This window comes from Pygocentrus nattereri, chromosome 20 (assembly GCF_015220715.1).
Source record: "Pygocentrus nattereri isolate fPygNat1 chromosome 20, fPygNat1.pri, whole genome shotgun sequence".
NCBI classification, from domain to species: Eukaryota; Metazoa; Chordata; class Actinopteri; order Characiformes; family Serrasalmidae; genus Pygocentrus; species Pygocentrus nattereri.
In genome coordinates, this window is record NC_051230.1 from 32,925,182 (window position 1) to 32,942,032 (window position 16,851).

General features: G+C 44.6%; 2 protein-coding genes across 5 annotated transcripts in view; both read right to left on the reverse strand.

The window, feature by feature from the left end:
- Positions 1–16,851, reverse strand: part of LOC108416077 (H-2 class I histocompatibility antigen, Q9 alpha chain-like) — a 471,933-nt gene that overhangs the window by 298,271 nt on the left and 156,811 nt on the right. The window lies entirely within an intron of this gene.
- Positions 1–16,851, reverse strand: part of LOC108414327 (BOLA class I histocompatibility antigen, alpha chain BL3-7-like) — a 138,534-nt gene that overhangs the window by 114,764 nt on the left and 6,919 nt on the right. For 3 of the 4 annotated variants that reach the window (XM_037531710.1, XM_037531711.1, XM_037531712.1), the window contains exons 2-4: positions 3,307–3,561; positions 2,398–2,676; positions 182–475 (exon numbers count right to left, since the gene is read on the reverse strand). In XM_037531710.1, the coding sequence (XP_037387607.1) occupies positions 182–475; positions 2,398–2,676; positions 3,307–3,561 (828 nt within the window). The remainder of the gene's footprint in view (positions 1–181; positions 476–2,397; positions 2,677–3,306; positions 3,562–16,851) is intronic. The other variant, XM_037531713.1, reaches the window with a different exon arrangement.

Here is a 16,851-nt window from a genome sequence, read left to right on the forward strand (position 1 = left end):
AGCTTCCAGCTTAGCCTCTTGCAAACTTGCAGACATTTAAGAAAATCTAAATAAACCTGAACAGTTTCTTGGTTTGAATGATCTGCAGTGTTTGGTCTGGGGGGAGAGAGCCCACTCTCATTCTCTGTTACGGCCTGACCCTAAACATACATTTGTTACATTTAGAATCAGATTCTCCTACCTGACAGGACTCTGCGCTCAGACACCAGTAGCACCATCTTCTTCTCCAGGCTGCTGTGCTGAATGATGCAGGTGTAGTTGTGTCTGTTCAGCTCCTCAGGTGAGACGGTCAGAACGCTCCTCTTCTGGAAGGTTCCATCCTGGTTGGGCAGCGTCTCTCTGAGCTCCACGTCCTCATGCAGATCCTCTCCATTCTTCTGCCAGGAGATCATCACTGCTTTGGGGAAGAAACCTGTAGCATGACACACCACTGGAGAAGAAGAGTCCTTCTGGAACAGAGACGCCTCAGGACGGACTGGAGAGAGAGAGAGAGAGAGAGAGAGAGAGAGAGAGAGAGAGAGAGAGAGAGAGAGAGAGAGAGAGAGAGAGAGAGAGAGAGGTGGACATACCATTTTATTTACAATAATAATAATTATTATTATTTTTCTTTTATTGCAATTATTTCTCTAATATTAAAATGTCATATACAGAGCAGCAAAATTTCACATTTCTTTATGGAATATTCAAGGTTTAAACTTCTCCATATTTAGTTTAAAAACTAGAAATCCTGACTTTGTAAAGGAAACTAGAAATATTGATCTATTAATTTTGCAGGAGACATGGTGTAGAGGAGGTGAGCCCACTGGTCATCCCCCAGCTACAAGGAGTTTCACCACCTCAAAAGGAGTTAATTAGGGTAGAAAATCAGGGGGAAAGAAGACCTGTTGACTTAAAATATTCTTATAACATCATCATAAGAGATTATAAAATATTATGAACATTCTTATAACAAGTCACTGAGCAGTGGCTGAACATCAGTAACATTTATGTGAAACAGGTACTTTTTAAAAACACTTTCATGAATTTTTCAGGCACCCTTGGTGTCTCTCTGGTTGAGAAAGTGTCACTAAAGTGCCCTCTAGAGTGGCAAAATTAGATAAAGTGTCATAAGGTTTAAATCAAAGCTAATCAGATGAGCTCCAGCTTGTTTGGAATGAAAACCTGCAGCCATACCAGCCCTTTGGGGATAGGACTGGATTCCACTGCTTCACAGTCTTGCTAGTAACACCTCTGACCACAGCCAAATTACAATATATCTGAATAGACCAGTTACAAATGACAATTATTAAGAACCCAGCCAAATGTACAGACTCAGACAGCCTCTCAGGTGGGCTCAGGACAGCACTGAATATATCTCCACACAGCCAACAGCCAAGAAATCCAGACACTGCTTGACTCCTTTCTGTCACAATTAAGAAGGAGTTACTGCAGCCGTGGAAAACGTAACAGGATTTTTGATCGTGCAACCCGAAATTCAAATCTGACTGACTTCTGACTTAAGAAAAACAAATTAACAAATGAAAAACAAAAACATCTCTATGCAAATGACCTTGTCTTACTGGCACCTACAAGAGAGGAACTACAACAAAATTTTGAAATATTGAAGAATTTCTGTGAAAATTGTTTTTTTAAACTACATTACCAAAAGACTAAATGTCTAAAAGTCAAGAGAACTAAATCCAGTGACCCCCAGTCACTCCACTGTAAAGCACTCCCCTGAGCCAGCTGGTCGTGAGTCTTAGTGACCTACAACCAAATGACATCACCAACACCAATCAGCCTGACCACACACTCGCCCAAAAAATCAGACCCAACCAAATTATCACCAAATAAAAACAAAAACTACATCACCCACTGGACTTAGACCATACATCAACAATGCACAGCCTGGCCATTAAAACTGGCCCGTAAGACAGACCTGGTCAACCCAGAGAGGCCAGACTGTGCTTTCACTGTGAGCTCTCAGTGGTGGAGACAGAGCTGCACTTCCTCACAGAGCTGCTCTAAAAGCAACTCCAGTAGAAAGGAGTTCTATAAGAAAGTGAGCAGCGTCTGTCCTGAGTTTTAGCTCTGCAGTAACTCTGAGAAACTGCCATACAGTAGGAGACAAAAGGCTGATCACATGCAGTGAGATACGTGACCGCTGGTCACAACCTGAGAGACAACTAGAGAGCCAAGTGTTACTAATTATTATTACTGATTATTCTTTGTTTGGAAATTCTTGGAAATTCTCCTATTTCCTTTTCCTTTATTGATTATTAATTATTAATTATAAAATAATTAATTAGTGGATGGAAGTTTCTCCTCCATGTTCTGGTGAGTAATCAGTGAGTAGATGATCAGCAGGGTTTCAGTGCTGAGGGTGAAACAGTTACAGTAACAGATCAGATACTGTACCTTTACTCTCCAGACTGGATCTGCTGTGGTTCAAAACCTTCTTTAAAAAACTGACACACTGATTCAGCAGGAAGGCTTTTGAATAATCTGCTGTTTTTCTCTGGTTTTTCTCCCACTTCTGTTTGGTTATAACAGCTTTCGGATTGGCTGCAGTCCAGGTTCCAGTGTTCAGATCCAGACTGATGAAGTCTTCTCCATCATAGCCGTACTGCATGTACCCTCTCTTGGTTCCATCATCATGCAGCTCACAGCCGTACATCCACTGCATGATGTGAAACCCTGCACACACACACACACACACACACACACACACACACACACACACACACACACACACATCACAGTAACTACACAATGCAGAAAACCTTGACCACAAAAGCTCTCAGGCCCTGTGCTAATTAGCTGTATTTCCTACCTCTAGCTCTAACTACAGTTTTTTAGTGTTAAGCCCAATATTTTCAGCATTTCTATTTTAAAATAATGTGTAAAATATGTATGATACTTTAAGTTTAAACTCCTTAAGCACATTTCAGCACATTTTTCCACAATATGCTTCTTCTTTCTTTGTTCTATCAACACTAATACTGATATTATGGAATAGAAAAAATTGTCATATAACAATATTAATTTTTAAGCTTCAAAGCTGCAATTTTTCACTTTATATTTTTTGAAAATAAAGGTAAACATTGACCAAAAATGTCTGTTGTACCTCTGGCATGTTTTGTCACTGTATTGTATCATAACATTGGGGAGAAAACTCAGCCCTCATATGACCATATTAATTTACATTTCATTAATATCCAGTTGGACTCTGAACACTCTGTCCAGTTCTGCACACTCTTTCAGCCAAATCACTCTAACACACTGTACACTTACTCTACACACTCCTTTAATCACCAGTAGACTCACCTTCAGTCTGAATGAAGACATCCATTACATCAGTCACATAACAAGTGAACTTAGCCTGATTATCTTGATTGATCTGTGCCTCTGTCTTTTGGCACTCGTCATTCACAATGTCCTTAATCCACTCTGGCTTTAGGATATTCTTATGAGAGCTATAGGACACAAAGTGCTTTCCATCCATCAGACCCACTGCAGTGAACTTTGCTGAATGTATTCCATGTGTGACTCCTGTATAAAAGTACTGCACTAAGTGTGAGTCTGTAATGACAAAAACAAGCACTGAGATCAATGCACATTGAAAGTAATTCACATTTTCTATCATTATAAATACGACTGTGTAATATAACAGAATGCATCCAGACTGTGTTTAGGAAAATGGAAATACATACAGTAACAAAGTAACATGAGTTAATTGTAAAATTACAGTAACAGTACAAAAAGGTCATCATTAATTTACAAAAGTTAATCTTATGCTACAGCAGTTCACAGTATGCAAGTCAGTCTAGAGGTGTACCATATTATAAGCTCAATCCCAACAGATAGAGGAGAAAAACAATGCCAATATTTCCCTTTTCAGGTTCTGACACAACATTTGGAGCTAGAATGAAATAAAACATTTTCTCAAAATATTTACGCACCACAAGCAAAAGTATTTATTTCTAAATTTAATTTTAAAAAGTTTGATGTAAGTGGAGAGGTCAAATAAACAAACGCCGCTCAGCTCCGCCCTCTAAAGACGTCATTAACAACCATCAAATAAACAAACGCCGCTCAGCTCCGCCCTCTAAAGACGTCATTAACAACCATCAAATAAACAAACGCCGCTCAGCGCCGCCCTCTAAAGGCGTCATTAACAACCATCAAATAAACAAACGCCGCTCAGCTCCGCCCTCTAAAGACGTCATTAACAACCATCAAATAAACAAACGCCGCTCAGCTCCGCCCTCTAAAGACGTCATTAACAACCATCAAATAAACAAACGCCGCTCAGCTCCGCCCTCTAAAGACGTCATTAACAACCATCAAATAAACAAACGCCGCTCAGCTCCGCCCTCTAAAGACGTCATTAACAACCATCAAATAAACAAACGCCGCTCAGCTCCGCCCTCTAAAGGCGTCATTAACAACCATCAAATAAACAAACGCCACTCAGCGCCGCCCTCTAAAGACGTCATTAACAACCATCAAATAAACAAACGCCGCTCAGCTCCGCCCTCTAAAGACGTCATTAACAACCATCAAATAAACAAACGCCGCTCAGCTCCGCCCTCTAAAGACGTCATTAACAACCATCAAATAAACAAACGCCGCTCAGCTCCGCCCTCTAAAGGCGTCATTAACAACCATCAAATAAACAAACGTCTCTCAGCTCCGCCCTCTAAAGGCGTCATTAACAACCATCAAATAAACAAACGTCTCTCAGCTCCGCCCTCTAAAGACGTCATTAACAACCATCAAATAAACAAACGCCGCTCAGCTCCGCCCTCTAAAGACGTCATTAACAACCATCAAATAAACAAACGCCGCTCAGCTCCGCCCTCTAAAGGCGTCATTAACAACCATCAAATAAACAAACGCCGCTCAGCTCCGCCCTCTAAAGACGTCATTAACAACCATCAAATAAACAAACGCCGCTCAGCTCCGCCCTCTAAAGACGTCATTAACAACCATCAAATAAACAAACGCCGCTCAGCTCCGCCCTCTAAAGACGTCATTAACAACCATCAAATAAACAAACGCCGCTCAGCTCCGCCCTCTAAAGACGTCATTAACAACCATCAAATAAACAAACACCGCTCAGCTCCGCCCTCTAAAGACGTCATTAACAACCATCAAATAAACAAACGCCGCTCAGCTCCGCCCTCTAAAGACGTCATTAACAACCATCAAATAAACAAACGCCGCTCAGCTCCGCCCTCTAAAGACGTCATTAACGACCATCAAATAATCAAACGCCGCTCAGCTCCGCCCTCTAAAGACGTCATTAACAACCATCAAATAAACAAACGCCGCTCAGCGCCGCCCTCTAAAGACGTCATTAACAACCATCAAATAAACAAACGCCGCTCAGCTCCGCCCTCTAAAGGCGTCATTAACAACCATCAAATAAACAAACGTCTCTCAGCTCCGCCCTCTAAAGGCGTCATTAACAACCATCAAATAAACAAACGCCGCTCAGCTCCGCCCTCTAAAGACGTCATTAACAACCATCAAATAAAAAAAACGCCGCTCAGCACCGCCCTCTAAAGGCGTCATTAACAACCATCAAATAAACAAACGCCGCTCAGCTCCGCCCTCTAAAGACGTCATTAACAACCATCAAATAAAAAAACGCTGCTCAGCTCCGCCCTCTAAAGGCGTCATTAACAACCATCAAATAAACAAACGCCGCTCAGCTCCGCCCTCTAAAGGCGTCATTAACAACCATCAAATAAACAAACGCCGCTCAGCTCCGCCCTCTAAAGACGTCATTAACAACCATCAAATAAACAAACGCCGCTCAGCTCCGCCCTCTAAAGACGTCATTAACAACCATCAAATAAACAAACGCCGCTCAGCTCCGCCCTCTAAAGACGTCATTAACAACCATCAAATAAACAAACGCCGCTCAGCTCCGCCCTCTAAAGACGTCATTAACAACCATCAAATAAACAAACGCCGCTCAGCTCCGCCCTCTAAAGACGTCATTAACAACCATCAAATAAACAAACGCCGCTCAGCTCCGCCCTCTAAAGACGTCATTAACAACCATCAAATAAACAAACGCCGCTCAGCTCCGCCCTCTAAAGACATCATTAACAACCATCAAATAAACAAACGCCGCTCAGCTCCGCCCTCTAAAGACGTCATTAACAACCATCAAATAAACAAACGCCGCTCAGCTCCGCCCTCTAAAGACGTCATTAACAACCATCAAATAAACAAACGCCGCTCAGCTCCGCCCTCTAAAGACGTCATTAACAACCATCAAATAAACAAACGCCGCTCAGCTCCGCCCTCTAAAGACGTCATTAACAACCATCAAATAAACAAACGCCGCTCAGCTCCGCCCTCTAAAGGCGTCATTAACAACCATCAAAAAAAAAAAAGGCCGCTCAGCTCCGCCCTCTAAAGACGTCATTAACAACCATCAAATAAAAAAACGCCGCTCAGCTCCGCCCTCTAAAGGCGTCATTAACAACCATCAAATAAACAAACACCGCTCAGCTCCACCCTCTAAAGACGTCATTAACAACCATCAAATAAACAAACGCCGCTCAGCTCCGCCCTCTAAAGACGTCATTAACAACCATCAAATAAACAAACGCCGCTCAGCGCCGCCCTCTAAAGACGTCATTAACAACCATCAAATAAACAAACGGCGCTCAGCTCCGCCCTCTAAAGACGTCATTAACAACCATCAAATAAACAAACGGCGCTCAGCTCCGCCCTCTAAAGACGTCATTAACAACCATCAAATAAACAAACGCCGCTCAGCTCCGCCCTCTAAAGACGTCATTAACAACCATCAAATAAACAAACGCCGCTCAGCTCCGCCCTCTAAAGACGTCATTAACAACCATCAAATAAACAAACGCCGCTCAGCTCCGCCCTCTAAAGACGTCATTAACAACCATCAAATAAACAAACGCCGCTCAGCTCCGCCCTCTAAAGACGTCATTAACAACCATCAAATAAACAAACGCCGCTCAGCTCCGCCCTCTAAAGACGTCATTAACAACCATCAAATAAACAAACGCCGCTCAGCTCCGCCCTCTAAAGACGTCATTAACAACCATCAAATAAACAAACGCCGCTCAGCTCCGCCCTCTAAAGGCGTCATTAACAACCATCAAATAAACAAACGCCACTCAGCGCCGCCCTCTAAAGACGTCATTAACAACCATCAAATAAACAAACGCCGCTCAGCTCCGCCCTCTAAAGACGTCATTAACAACCATCAAATAAACAAACGCCGCTCAGCTCCGCCCTCTAAAGACGTCATTAACAACCATCAAATAAACAAACGCCGCTCAGCTCCGCCCTCTAAAGGCGTCATTAACAACCATCAAATAAACAAACGTCTCTCAGCTCCGCCCTCTAAAGACGTCATTAACAACCATCAAATAAACAAACGTCTCTCAGCTCCGCCCTCTAAAGACGTCATTAACAACCATCAAATAAACAAACGCCGCTCAGCTCCGCCCTCTAAAGACGTCATTAACAACCATCAAATAAACAAACGCCGCTCAGCTCCGCCCTCTAAAGGCGTCATTAACAACCATCAAATAAACAAACGCCGCTCAGCTCCGCCCTCTAAAGGCGTCATTAACAACCATCAAATAAACAAACGCCGCTCAGCTCCGCCCTCTAAAGACGTCATTAACAACCATCAAATAAAAAAAACGCCGCTCAGCTCCGCCCTCTAAAGGCGTCATTAACAACCATCAAATAAACAAACACCGCTCAGCTCCACCCTCTAAAGACGTCATTAACAACCATCAAATAAACAAACGCCGCTCAGCTCCGCCCTCTAAAGACGTCATTAACAACCATCAAATAAACAAACGCCGCTCAGCGCCGCCCTCTAAAGACGTCATTAACAACCATCAAATAAACAAACGGCGCTCAGCTCCGCCCTCTAAAGACGTCATTAACAACCATCAAATAAACAAACAGCGCTCAGCTCCGCCCTCTAAAGACGTCATTAACAACCATCAAATAAACAAACGCCGCTCAGCTCCGCCCTCTAAAGGCGTCATTAACAACCATCAAATAAACAAACGCCGCTCAGCTCCGCCCTCTAAAGACATCATTAACAACCATCAAATAAACAAACGCCGCTCAGCTCCGCCCTCTAAAGACGTCATTAACAACCATCAAATAAACAAACGCCGCTCAGCTCCGCCCTCTAAAGACGTCATTAACAACCATCAAATAAACAAACGCCGCTCAGCTCCGCCCTCTAAAGACGTCATTAACAACCAACAAATAAACAAACGCCGCTCAGCTCCGCCCTCTAAAGACGTCATTAACAACCATCAAATAAACAAACGCCGCTCAGCTCCGCCCTCTAAAGACGTCATTAACAACCATCAAATAAACAAACGCCGCTCAGCTCCGCCCTCTAAAGACGTCATTAACAACCATCAAATAAAAAAACGCCGCTCAGCTCCGCCCTCTAAAGGCGTCATTAACAACCATCAAATAAACAAACACCGCTCAGCTCCACCCTCTAAAGACGTCATTAACAACCATCAAATAAACAAACGCCGCTCAGCTCCGCCCTCTAAAGACGTCATTAACAACCATCAAATAAACAAACGCCGCTCAGCGCCGCCCTCTAAAGACGTCATTAACAACCATCAAATAAACAAACGGCGCTCAGCTCCGCCCTCTAAAGACGTCATTAACAACCATCAAATAAACAAACGCCGCTCAGCTCCGCCCTCTAAAGACGTCATTAACAACCATCAAATAAACAAACGCCGCTCAGCTCCGCCCTCTAAAGACGTCATTAACAACCATCAAATAAACAAACGCCGCTCAGCTCCGCCCTCTAAAGACGTCATTAACAACCATCAAATAAACAAACGCCGCTCAGCTCCGCCCTCTAAAGACGTCATTAACAACCATCAAATAAACAAACGCCGCTCAGCTCCGCCCTCTAAAGACGTCATTAACAACCATCAAATAAACAAACGCCGCTCAGCTCCGCCCTCTAAAGGCGTCATTAACAACCATCAAATAAACAAACGCCGCTCAGCTCCGCCCTCTAAAGACGTCATTAACAACCATCAAATAAACAAACGCCGCTCAGCTCCGCCCTCTAAAGGCGTCATTAACAACCATCAAATAAACAAACGCCACTCAGCGCCGCCCTCTAAAGACGTCATTAACAACCATCAAATAAACAAACGCCGCTCAGCTCCGCCCTCTAAAGACGTCATTAACAACCATCAAATAAACAAACGCCTCTCAGCTCCGCCCTCTAAAGACGTCATTAACAACCATCAAATAAACAAACGCCGCTCAGCTCCGCCCTCTAAAGGCGTCATTAACAACCATCAAATAAACAAACGTCTCTCAGCTCCGCCCTCTAAAGGCGTCATTAACAACCATCAAATAAACAAACGTCTCTCAGCTCCGCCCTCTAAAGACGTCATTAACAACCATCAAATAAACAAACGCCGCTCAGCTCCGCCCTCTAAAGACGTCATTAACAACCATCAAATAAACAAACGCCGCTCAGCTCCGCCCTCTAAAGGCGTCATTAACAACCATCAAATAAACAAACGCCGCTCAGCTCCGCCCTCTAAAGGCGTCATTAACAACCATCAAATAAACAAACGCCGCTCAGCTCCGCCCTCTAAAGACGTCATTAACAACCATCAAATAAAAAAACGCCGCTCAGCTCCGCCCTCTAAAGGCGTCATTAACAACCATCAAATAAACAAACACCGCTCAGCTCCACCCTCTAAAGACGTCATTAACAACCATCAAATAAACAAACGCCGCTCAGCTCCGCCCTCTAAAGACGTCATTAACAACCATCAAATAAACAAACGCCGCTCAGCGCCGCCCTCTAAAGACGTCATTAACAACCATCAAATAAACAAACGGCGCTCAGCTCCGCCCTCTAAAGACGTCATTAACAACCATCAAATAAACAAACGGCGCTCAGCTCCGCCCTCTAAAGACGTCATTAACAACCATCAAATAAACAAACGCCGCTCAGCTCCGCCCTCTAAAGGCGTCATTAACAACCATCAAATAAACAAACGCCGCTCAGCTCCGCCCTCTAAAGACGTCATTAACGACCATCAAATAAACAAACGCCGCTCAGCTCCGCCCTCTAAAGACGTCATTAACAACCATCAAATAAACAAACGCCGCTCAGCTCCGCCCTCTAAAGGCGTCATTAACAACCATCAAATAAACAAACGCCGCTCAGCTCCGCCCTCTAAAGGCGTCATTAACAACCATCAAATAAACAAACGTCTCTCAGCTCCGCCCTCTAAAGGCGTCATTAACAACCATCAAATAAACAAACGTCTCTCAGCTCCGCCCTCTAAAGACGTCATTAACAACCATCAAATAAACAAACGCCGCTCAGCTCCGCCCTCTAAAGACGTCATTAACAACCATCAAATAAACAAACGCCGCTCAGCTCCGCCCTCTAAAGGCGTCATTAACAACCATCAAATAAACAAACGCCGCTCAGCTCCGCCCTCTAAAGACGTCATTAACAACCATCAAATAAAAAAAACGCCGCTCAGCTCCGCCCTCTAAAGGCGTCATTAACAACCATCAAATAAACAAACGCCGCTCAGCTCCGCCCTCTAAAGGCGTCATTAACAACCATCAAATAAACAAACGCCGCTCAGCTCCGCCCTCTAAAGACGTCATTAACAACCATCAAATAAACAAACGCCGCTCAGCTCCGCCCTCTAAAGACGTCATTAACAACCATCAAATAAACAAACGCCGCTCAGCTCCGCCCTCTAAAGACGTCATTAACAACCATCAAATAAACAAACGCCGCTCAGCTCCGCCCTCTAAAGACGTCATTAACAACCATCAAATAAACAAACGCCGCTCAGCTCCGCCCTCTAAAGACGTCATTAACAACCATCAAATAAACAAACGCCGCTCAGCTCCGCCCTCTAAAGACGTCATTAACAACCATCAAATAAACAAACGCCGCTCAGCTCCGCCCTCTAAAGACATCATTAACAACCATCAAATAAACAAACGCCGCTCAGCTCCGCCCTCTAAAGACGTCATTAACAACCATCAAATAAACAAACGCCGCTCAGCTCCGCCCTCTAAAGACGTCATTAACAACCATCAAATAAACAAACGCCGCTCAGCTCCGCCCTCTAAAGACGTCATTAACAACCATCAAATAAACAAACGCCGCTCAGCTCCGCCCTCTAAAGGCGTCATTAACAACCATCAAATAAACAAACGCCGCTCAGCTCCGCCCTCTAAAGACGTCATTAACAACCATCAAATAAAAAAACGCCGCTCAGCTCCGCCCTCTAAAGGCGTCATTAACAACCATCAAATAAACAAACACCGCTCAGCTCCACCCTCTAAAGACGTCATTAACAACCATCAAATAAACAAACGCCGCTCAGCTCCGCCCTCTAAAGACGTCATTAACAACCATCAAATAAACAAACGCCGCTCAGCGCCGCCCTCTAAAGACGTCATTAACAACCATCAAATAAACAAACGGCGCTCAGCTCCGCCCTCTAAAGACATCATTAACAACCATCAAATAAACAAACGGCGCTCAGCTCCGCCCTCTAAAGACGTCATTAACAACCATCAAATAAACAAACGCCGCTCAGCTCCGCCCTCTAAAGACGTCATTAACAACCATCTAATAAACAAACGTCAATCAGCTCCGCCCTCTAAAGACGTCATTAACAACCATCAAATAAACAAACGTCTCTCAGCTCCGCCCTCTAAAGGCGTCATTAACAACCATCAAATAAACAAACGCCGCTCAGCTCCGCCCTCTAAAGACGTCATTAACAACCATCAAATAAACAAACGCCGCTCAGCTCCGCCCTCTAAAGACGTCATTAACAACCATCAAATAAACAAACGCCGCTCAGCTCCGCCCTCTAAAGACGTCATTAACAACCATCAAATAAACAAACGCCGCTCAGCTCCGCCCTCTAAAGACGTCATTAACAACCATCAAATAAACAAACGCCGCTCAGCTCCGCCCTCTAAAGGCGTCATTAACAACCATCAAATAAACAAACGCCACTCAGCGCCGCCCTCTAAAGACGTCATTAACAACCATCAAATAAACAAACGCCGCTCAGCTCCGCCCTCTAAAGACGTCATTAACAACCATCAAATAAACAAACGCCGCTCAGCTCCGCCCTCTAAAGACGTCATTAACAACCATCAAATAAACAAACGCCGCTCAGCTCCGCCCTCTAAAGACGTCATTAACAACCATCAAATAAACAAACGCCGCTCAGCTCCGCCCTCTAAAGACGTCATTAACAACCATCAAATAAAAAAACGCTGCTCAGCTCCGCCCTCTAAAGGCGTCATTAACAACCATCAAATAATCAAACGCCGCTCAGCTCCGCCCTCTAAAGACGTCATTAACAACCATCAAATAAACAAACGCCGCTCAGCGCCGCCCTCTAAAGACGTCATTAACAACCATCAAATAAACAAACGCCGCTCAGCTCCGCCCTCTAAAGGCGTCATTAACAACCATCAAATAAACAAACGTCTCTCAGCTCCGCCCTCTAAAGGCGTCATTAACAACCATCAAATAAACAAACGCCGCTCAGCTCCGCCCTCTAAAGACGTCATTAACAACCATCAAATAAAAAAACGCCGCTCAGCACCGCCCTCTAAAGGCGTCATTAACAACCATCAAATAAACAAACGCCGCTCAGCTCCGCCCTCTAAAGACGTCATTAACAACCATCAAATAAAAAAACGCTGCTCAGCTCCGCCCTCTAAAGGCGTCATTAACAACCATCAAATAAACAAACGCCGCTCAGCTCCGCCCTCTAAAGGCGTCATTAACAACCATCAAATAAACAAACGCCGCTCAGCTCCGCCCTCTAAAGACGTCATTAACAACCATCAAATAAACAAACGCCGCTCAGCTCCGCCCTCTAAAGACGTCATTAACAACCATCAAATAAACAAACGCCGCTCAGCTCCGCCCTCTAAAGACGTCATTAACAACCATCAAATAAACAAACGCCGCTCAGCTCCGCCCTCTAAAGACGTCATTAACAACCATCAAATAAACAAACGCCGCTCAGCTCCGCCCTCTAAAGACGTCATTAACAACCATCAAATAAACAAACGCCGCTCAGCTCCGCCCTCTAAAGACATCATTAACAACCATCAAATAAACAAACGCCGCTCAGCTCCGCCCTCTAAAGACGTCATTAACAACCATCAAATAAACAAACGCCGCTCAGCTCCGCCCTCTAAAGACGTCATTAACAACCATCAAATAAACAAACGCCGCTCAGCTCCGCCCTCTAAAGACGTCATTAACAACCATCAAATAAACAAACGCCGCTCAGCTCCGCCCTCTAAAGACGTCATTAACAACCATCAAATAAACAAACGCCGCTCAGCTCCGCCCTCTAAAGGCGTCATTAACAACCATCAAAAAAAAAAAAGGCCGCTCAGCTCCGCCCTCTAAAGACGTCATTAACAACCATCAAATAAAAAAAACGCCGCTCAGCTCCGCCCTCTAAAGGCGTCATTAACAACCATCAAATAAACAAACACCGCTCAGCTCCACCCTCTAAAGACGTCATTAACAACCATCAAATAAACAAACGCCGCTCAGCTCCGCCCTCTAAAGACGTCATTAACAACCATCAAATAAACAAACGCCGCTCAGCGCCGCCCTCTAAAGACGTCATTAACAACCATCAAATAAACAAACGGCGCTCAGCTCCGCCCTCTAAAGACGTCATTAACAACCATCAAATAAACAAACGGCGCTCAGCTCCGCCCTCTAAAGACGTCATTAACAACCATCAAATAAACAAACGCCGCTCAGCTCCGCCCTCTAAAGACGTCATTAACAACCATCAAATAAACAAACGCCGCTCAGCTCCGCCCTCTAAAGACGTCATTAACAACCATCAAATAAACAAACGCCGCTCAGCTCCGCCCTCTAAAGACGTCATTAACAACCATCAAATAAACACACGCCGCTCAGCTCCGCCCTCTAAAGACGTCATTAACAACCATCAAATAAACAAACGCCGCTCAGCTCCGCCCTCTAAAGACGTCATTAACAACCATCAAATAAACAAACGCCGCTCAGCTCCGCCCTCTAAAGACATCATTAACAACCATCAAATAAACAAACGCCGCTCAGCTCCGCCCTCTAAAGACGTCATTAACAACCATCAAATAAACAAACGCCGCTCAGCTCCGCCCTCTAAAGACGTCATTAACAACCATCAAATAAACAAACGCCGCTCAGCTCCGCCCTCTAAAGACGTCATTAACAACCATCAAATAAACAAACGCCGCTCAGCTCCGCCCTCTAAAGGCGTCATTAACAACCATCAAATAAACAAACGCCGCTCAGCTCCGCCCTCTAAAGACGTCATTAACAACCATCAAATAAAAAAACGCCGCTCAGCTCCGCCCTCTAAAGACGTCATTAACAACCATCAAATAAACAAACACCGCTCAGCTCCACCCTCTAAAGACGTCATTAACAACCATCAAATAAACAAACGCCGCTCAGCTCCGCCCTCTAAAGACGTCATTAACAACCATCAAATAAACAAACGCCGCTCAGCGCCGCCCTCTAAAGACGTCATTAACAACCATCAAATAAACAAACGGCGCTCAGCTCCGCCCTCTAAAGACGTCATTAACAACCATCAAATAAACAAACGGCGCTCAGCTCCGCCCTCTAAAGACGTCATTAACAACCATCAAATAAACAAACGCCGCTCAGCTCCGCCCTCTAAAGACGTCATTAACAACCATCTAATAAACAAACGTCAATCAGCTCCGCCCTCTAAAGACGTCATTAACAACCATCAAATAAACAAACGTCTCTCAGCTCCGCCCTCTAAAGGCGTCATTAACAACCATCAAATAAACAAACGCCGCTCAGCTCCGCCCTCTAAAGGCGTCATTAACAACCATCAAATAAACAAACGCCGCTCAGCTCCGCCCTCTAAAGGCGTCATTAACAACCATCAAATAAACAAACGCCGCTCAGCTCCGCCCTCTAAAGACGTCATTAACAACCATCAAATAAACAAACGCCGCTCAGCTCCGCCCTCTAAAGACGTCATTAACAACCATCAAATAAACAAACGTCGCTCAGCGCCGCCCTCTAAAGACGTCATTAACAACCATCAAATAAACAAACGCCGCTCAGCTCCGCCCTCTAAAGACGTCATTAACAACCATCAAATAAACAAACGCCGCTCAGCTCCGCCCTCTAAAGACGTCATTAACAACCATCAAATAAACAAACGCCGCTCAGCTCCGCCCTCTAAAGACGTCATTAACAACCATCAAATAAACAAACGCCGCTCAGCGCCGCCCTCTAAAGGCGTCATTAACAACCATCAAATAAACAAACGTCTCTCAGCGCCGCCCTCTAAAGACGTCATTAACAACCATCAAATAAACAAACGCCGCTCAGCTCCGCCCTCTAAAGGCGTCATTAACAACCATCAAATAAACAAACGCCGCTCAGCTCCGCCCTCTAAAGACGTCATTAACAACCATCAAATAAACAAACGTCGCTCAGCTCCGCCCTCTAAAGACGTCATTAACAACCATCAAATAAACACACGCCGCTCAGCTCCGCCCTCTAAAGACGTCATTAACAACCATCAAATAAACAAACGCCGCTCAGCTCCGCCCTCTAAAGACGTCATTAACAACCATCAAATAAACAAACGCCGCTCAGCGCCGCCCTCTAAAGGCGTCATTAACAACCATCAAATAAACAAACGCCGCTCAGCTCCGCCCTCTAAAGGCGTCATTAACAACCATCAAATAAACAAACGCCGCTCAGCTCCGCCCTCTAAAGACGTCATTAACAACCATCAAATAAACAAACGCCGCTCAGCTCCGCCCTCTAAAGACGTCATTAACAACCATCAAATAAACAAACGCCGCTCAGCTCCGCCCTCTAAAGACGTCATTAACAACCATCAAATAAACAAACGCCGCTCAGCTCCGCCCTCTAAAGACGTCATTAACAACCATCAAATAAACAAACGCCGCTCAGCTCCGCCCTCTAAAGACGTCATTAACAACCATCAAATAAACAAACGCCGCTCAGCTCCGCCCTCTAAAGACGTCATTAACAACCATCAAATAAACAAACGCCGCTCAGCTCCGCCCTCTAAAGACGTCATTAACAACCATCAAATAAACAAACGCCGCTCAGCTCCGCCCTCTAAAGGCGTCATTAACAACCATCAAATAAACAAACGCCGCTCAGCTCCGCCCTCTAAAGACGTCATTAACAACCATCAAATAAACAAACGCCGCTCAGCTCCGCCCTCTAAAGGCGTCATTAACAACCATCAAATAAACAAACGCCGCTCAGCTCCGCCCTCTAAAGACGTCATTAACAACCATCAAATAAACAAACGCCGCTCAGCGCCGCCCTCTAAAGACGTCATTAACAACCATCAAATAAACAAACGCCGCTCAGCTCCGCCCTCTAAAGACGTCATTAACAACCATCAAATAAACAAACGTCGCTCAGCGCCGCCCTCTAAAGACGTCATTAACAACCATCAAATAAACAAGCGCCGCTCAGCTCCGCCCTCTAAAGACGTCATTAACAACCATCAAATAAACAAACGCCGCTCAGCTCCGCCCTCTAAAGACGTCATTAACAACCATCAAATAAACAAACGTCGCTCAGCTCCGCCCTCTAAAGGCGTCATTAACAACCATCAAATAAACAAACGCCGCTCAGCTCCGCCCTCTAAAGACGTCATTAACAACCATCAAATAAACAAACGCCGCTCAGCTCCGCCCTCTAAAGACGTCATT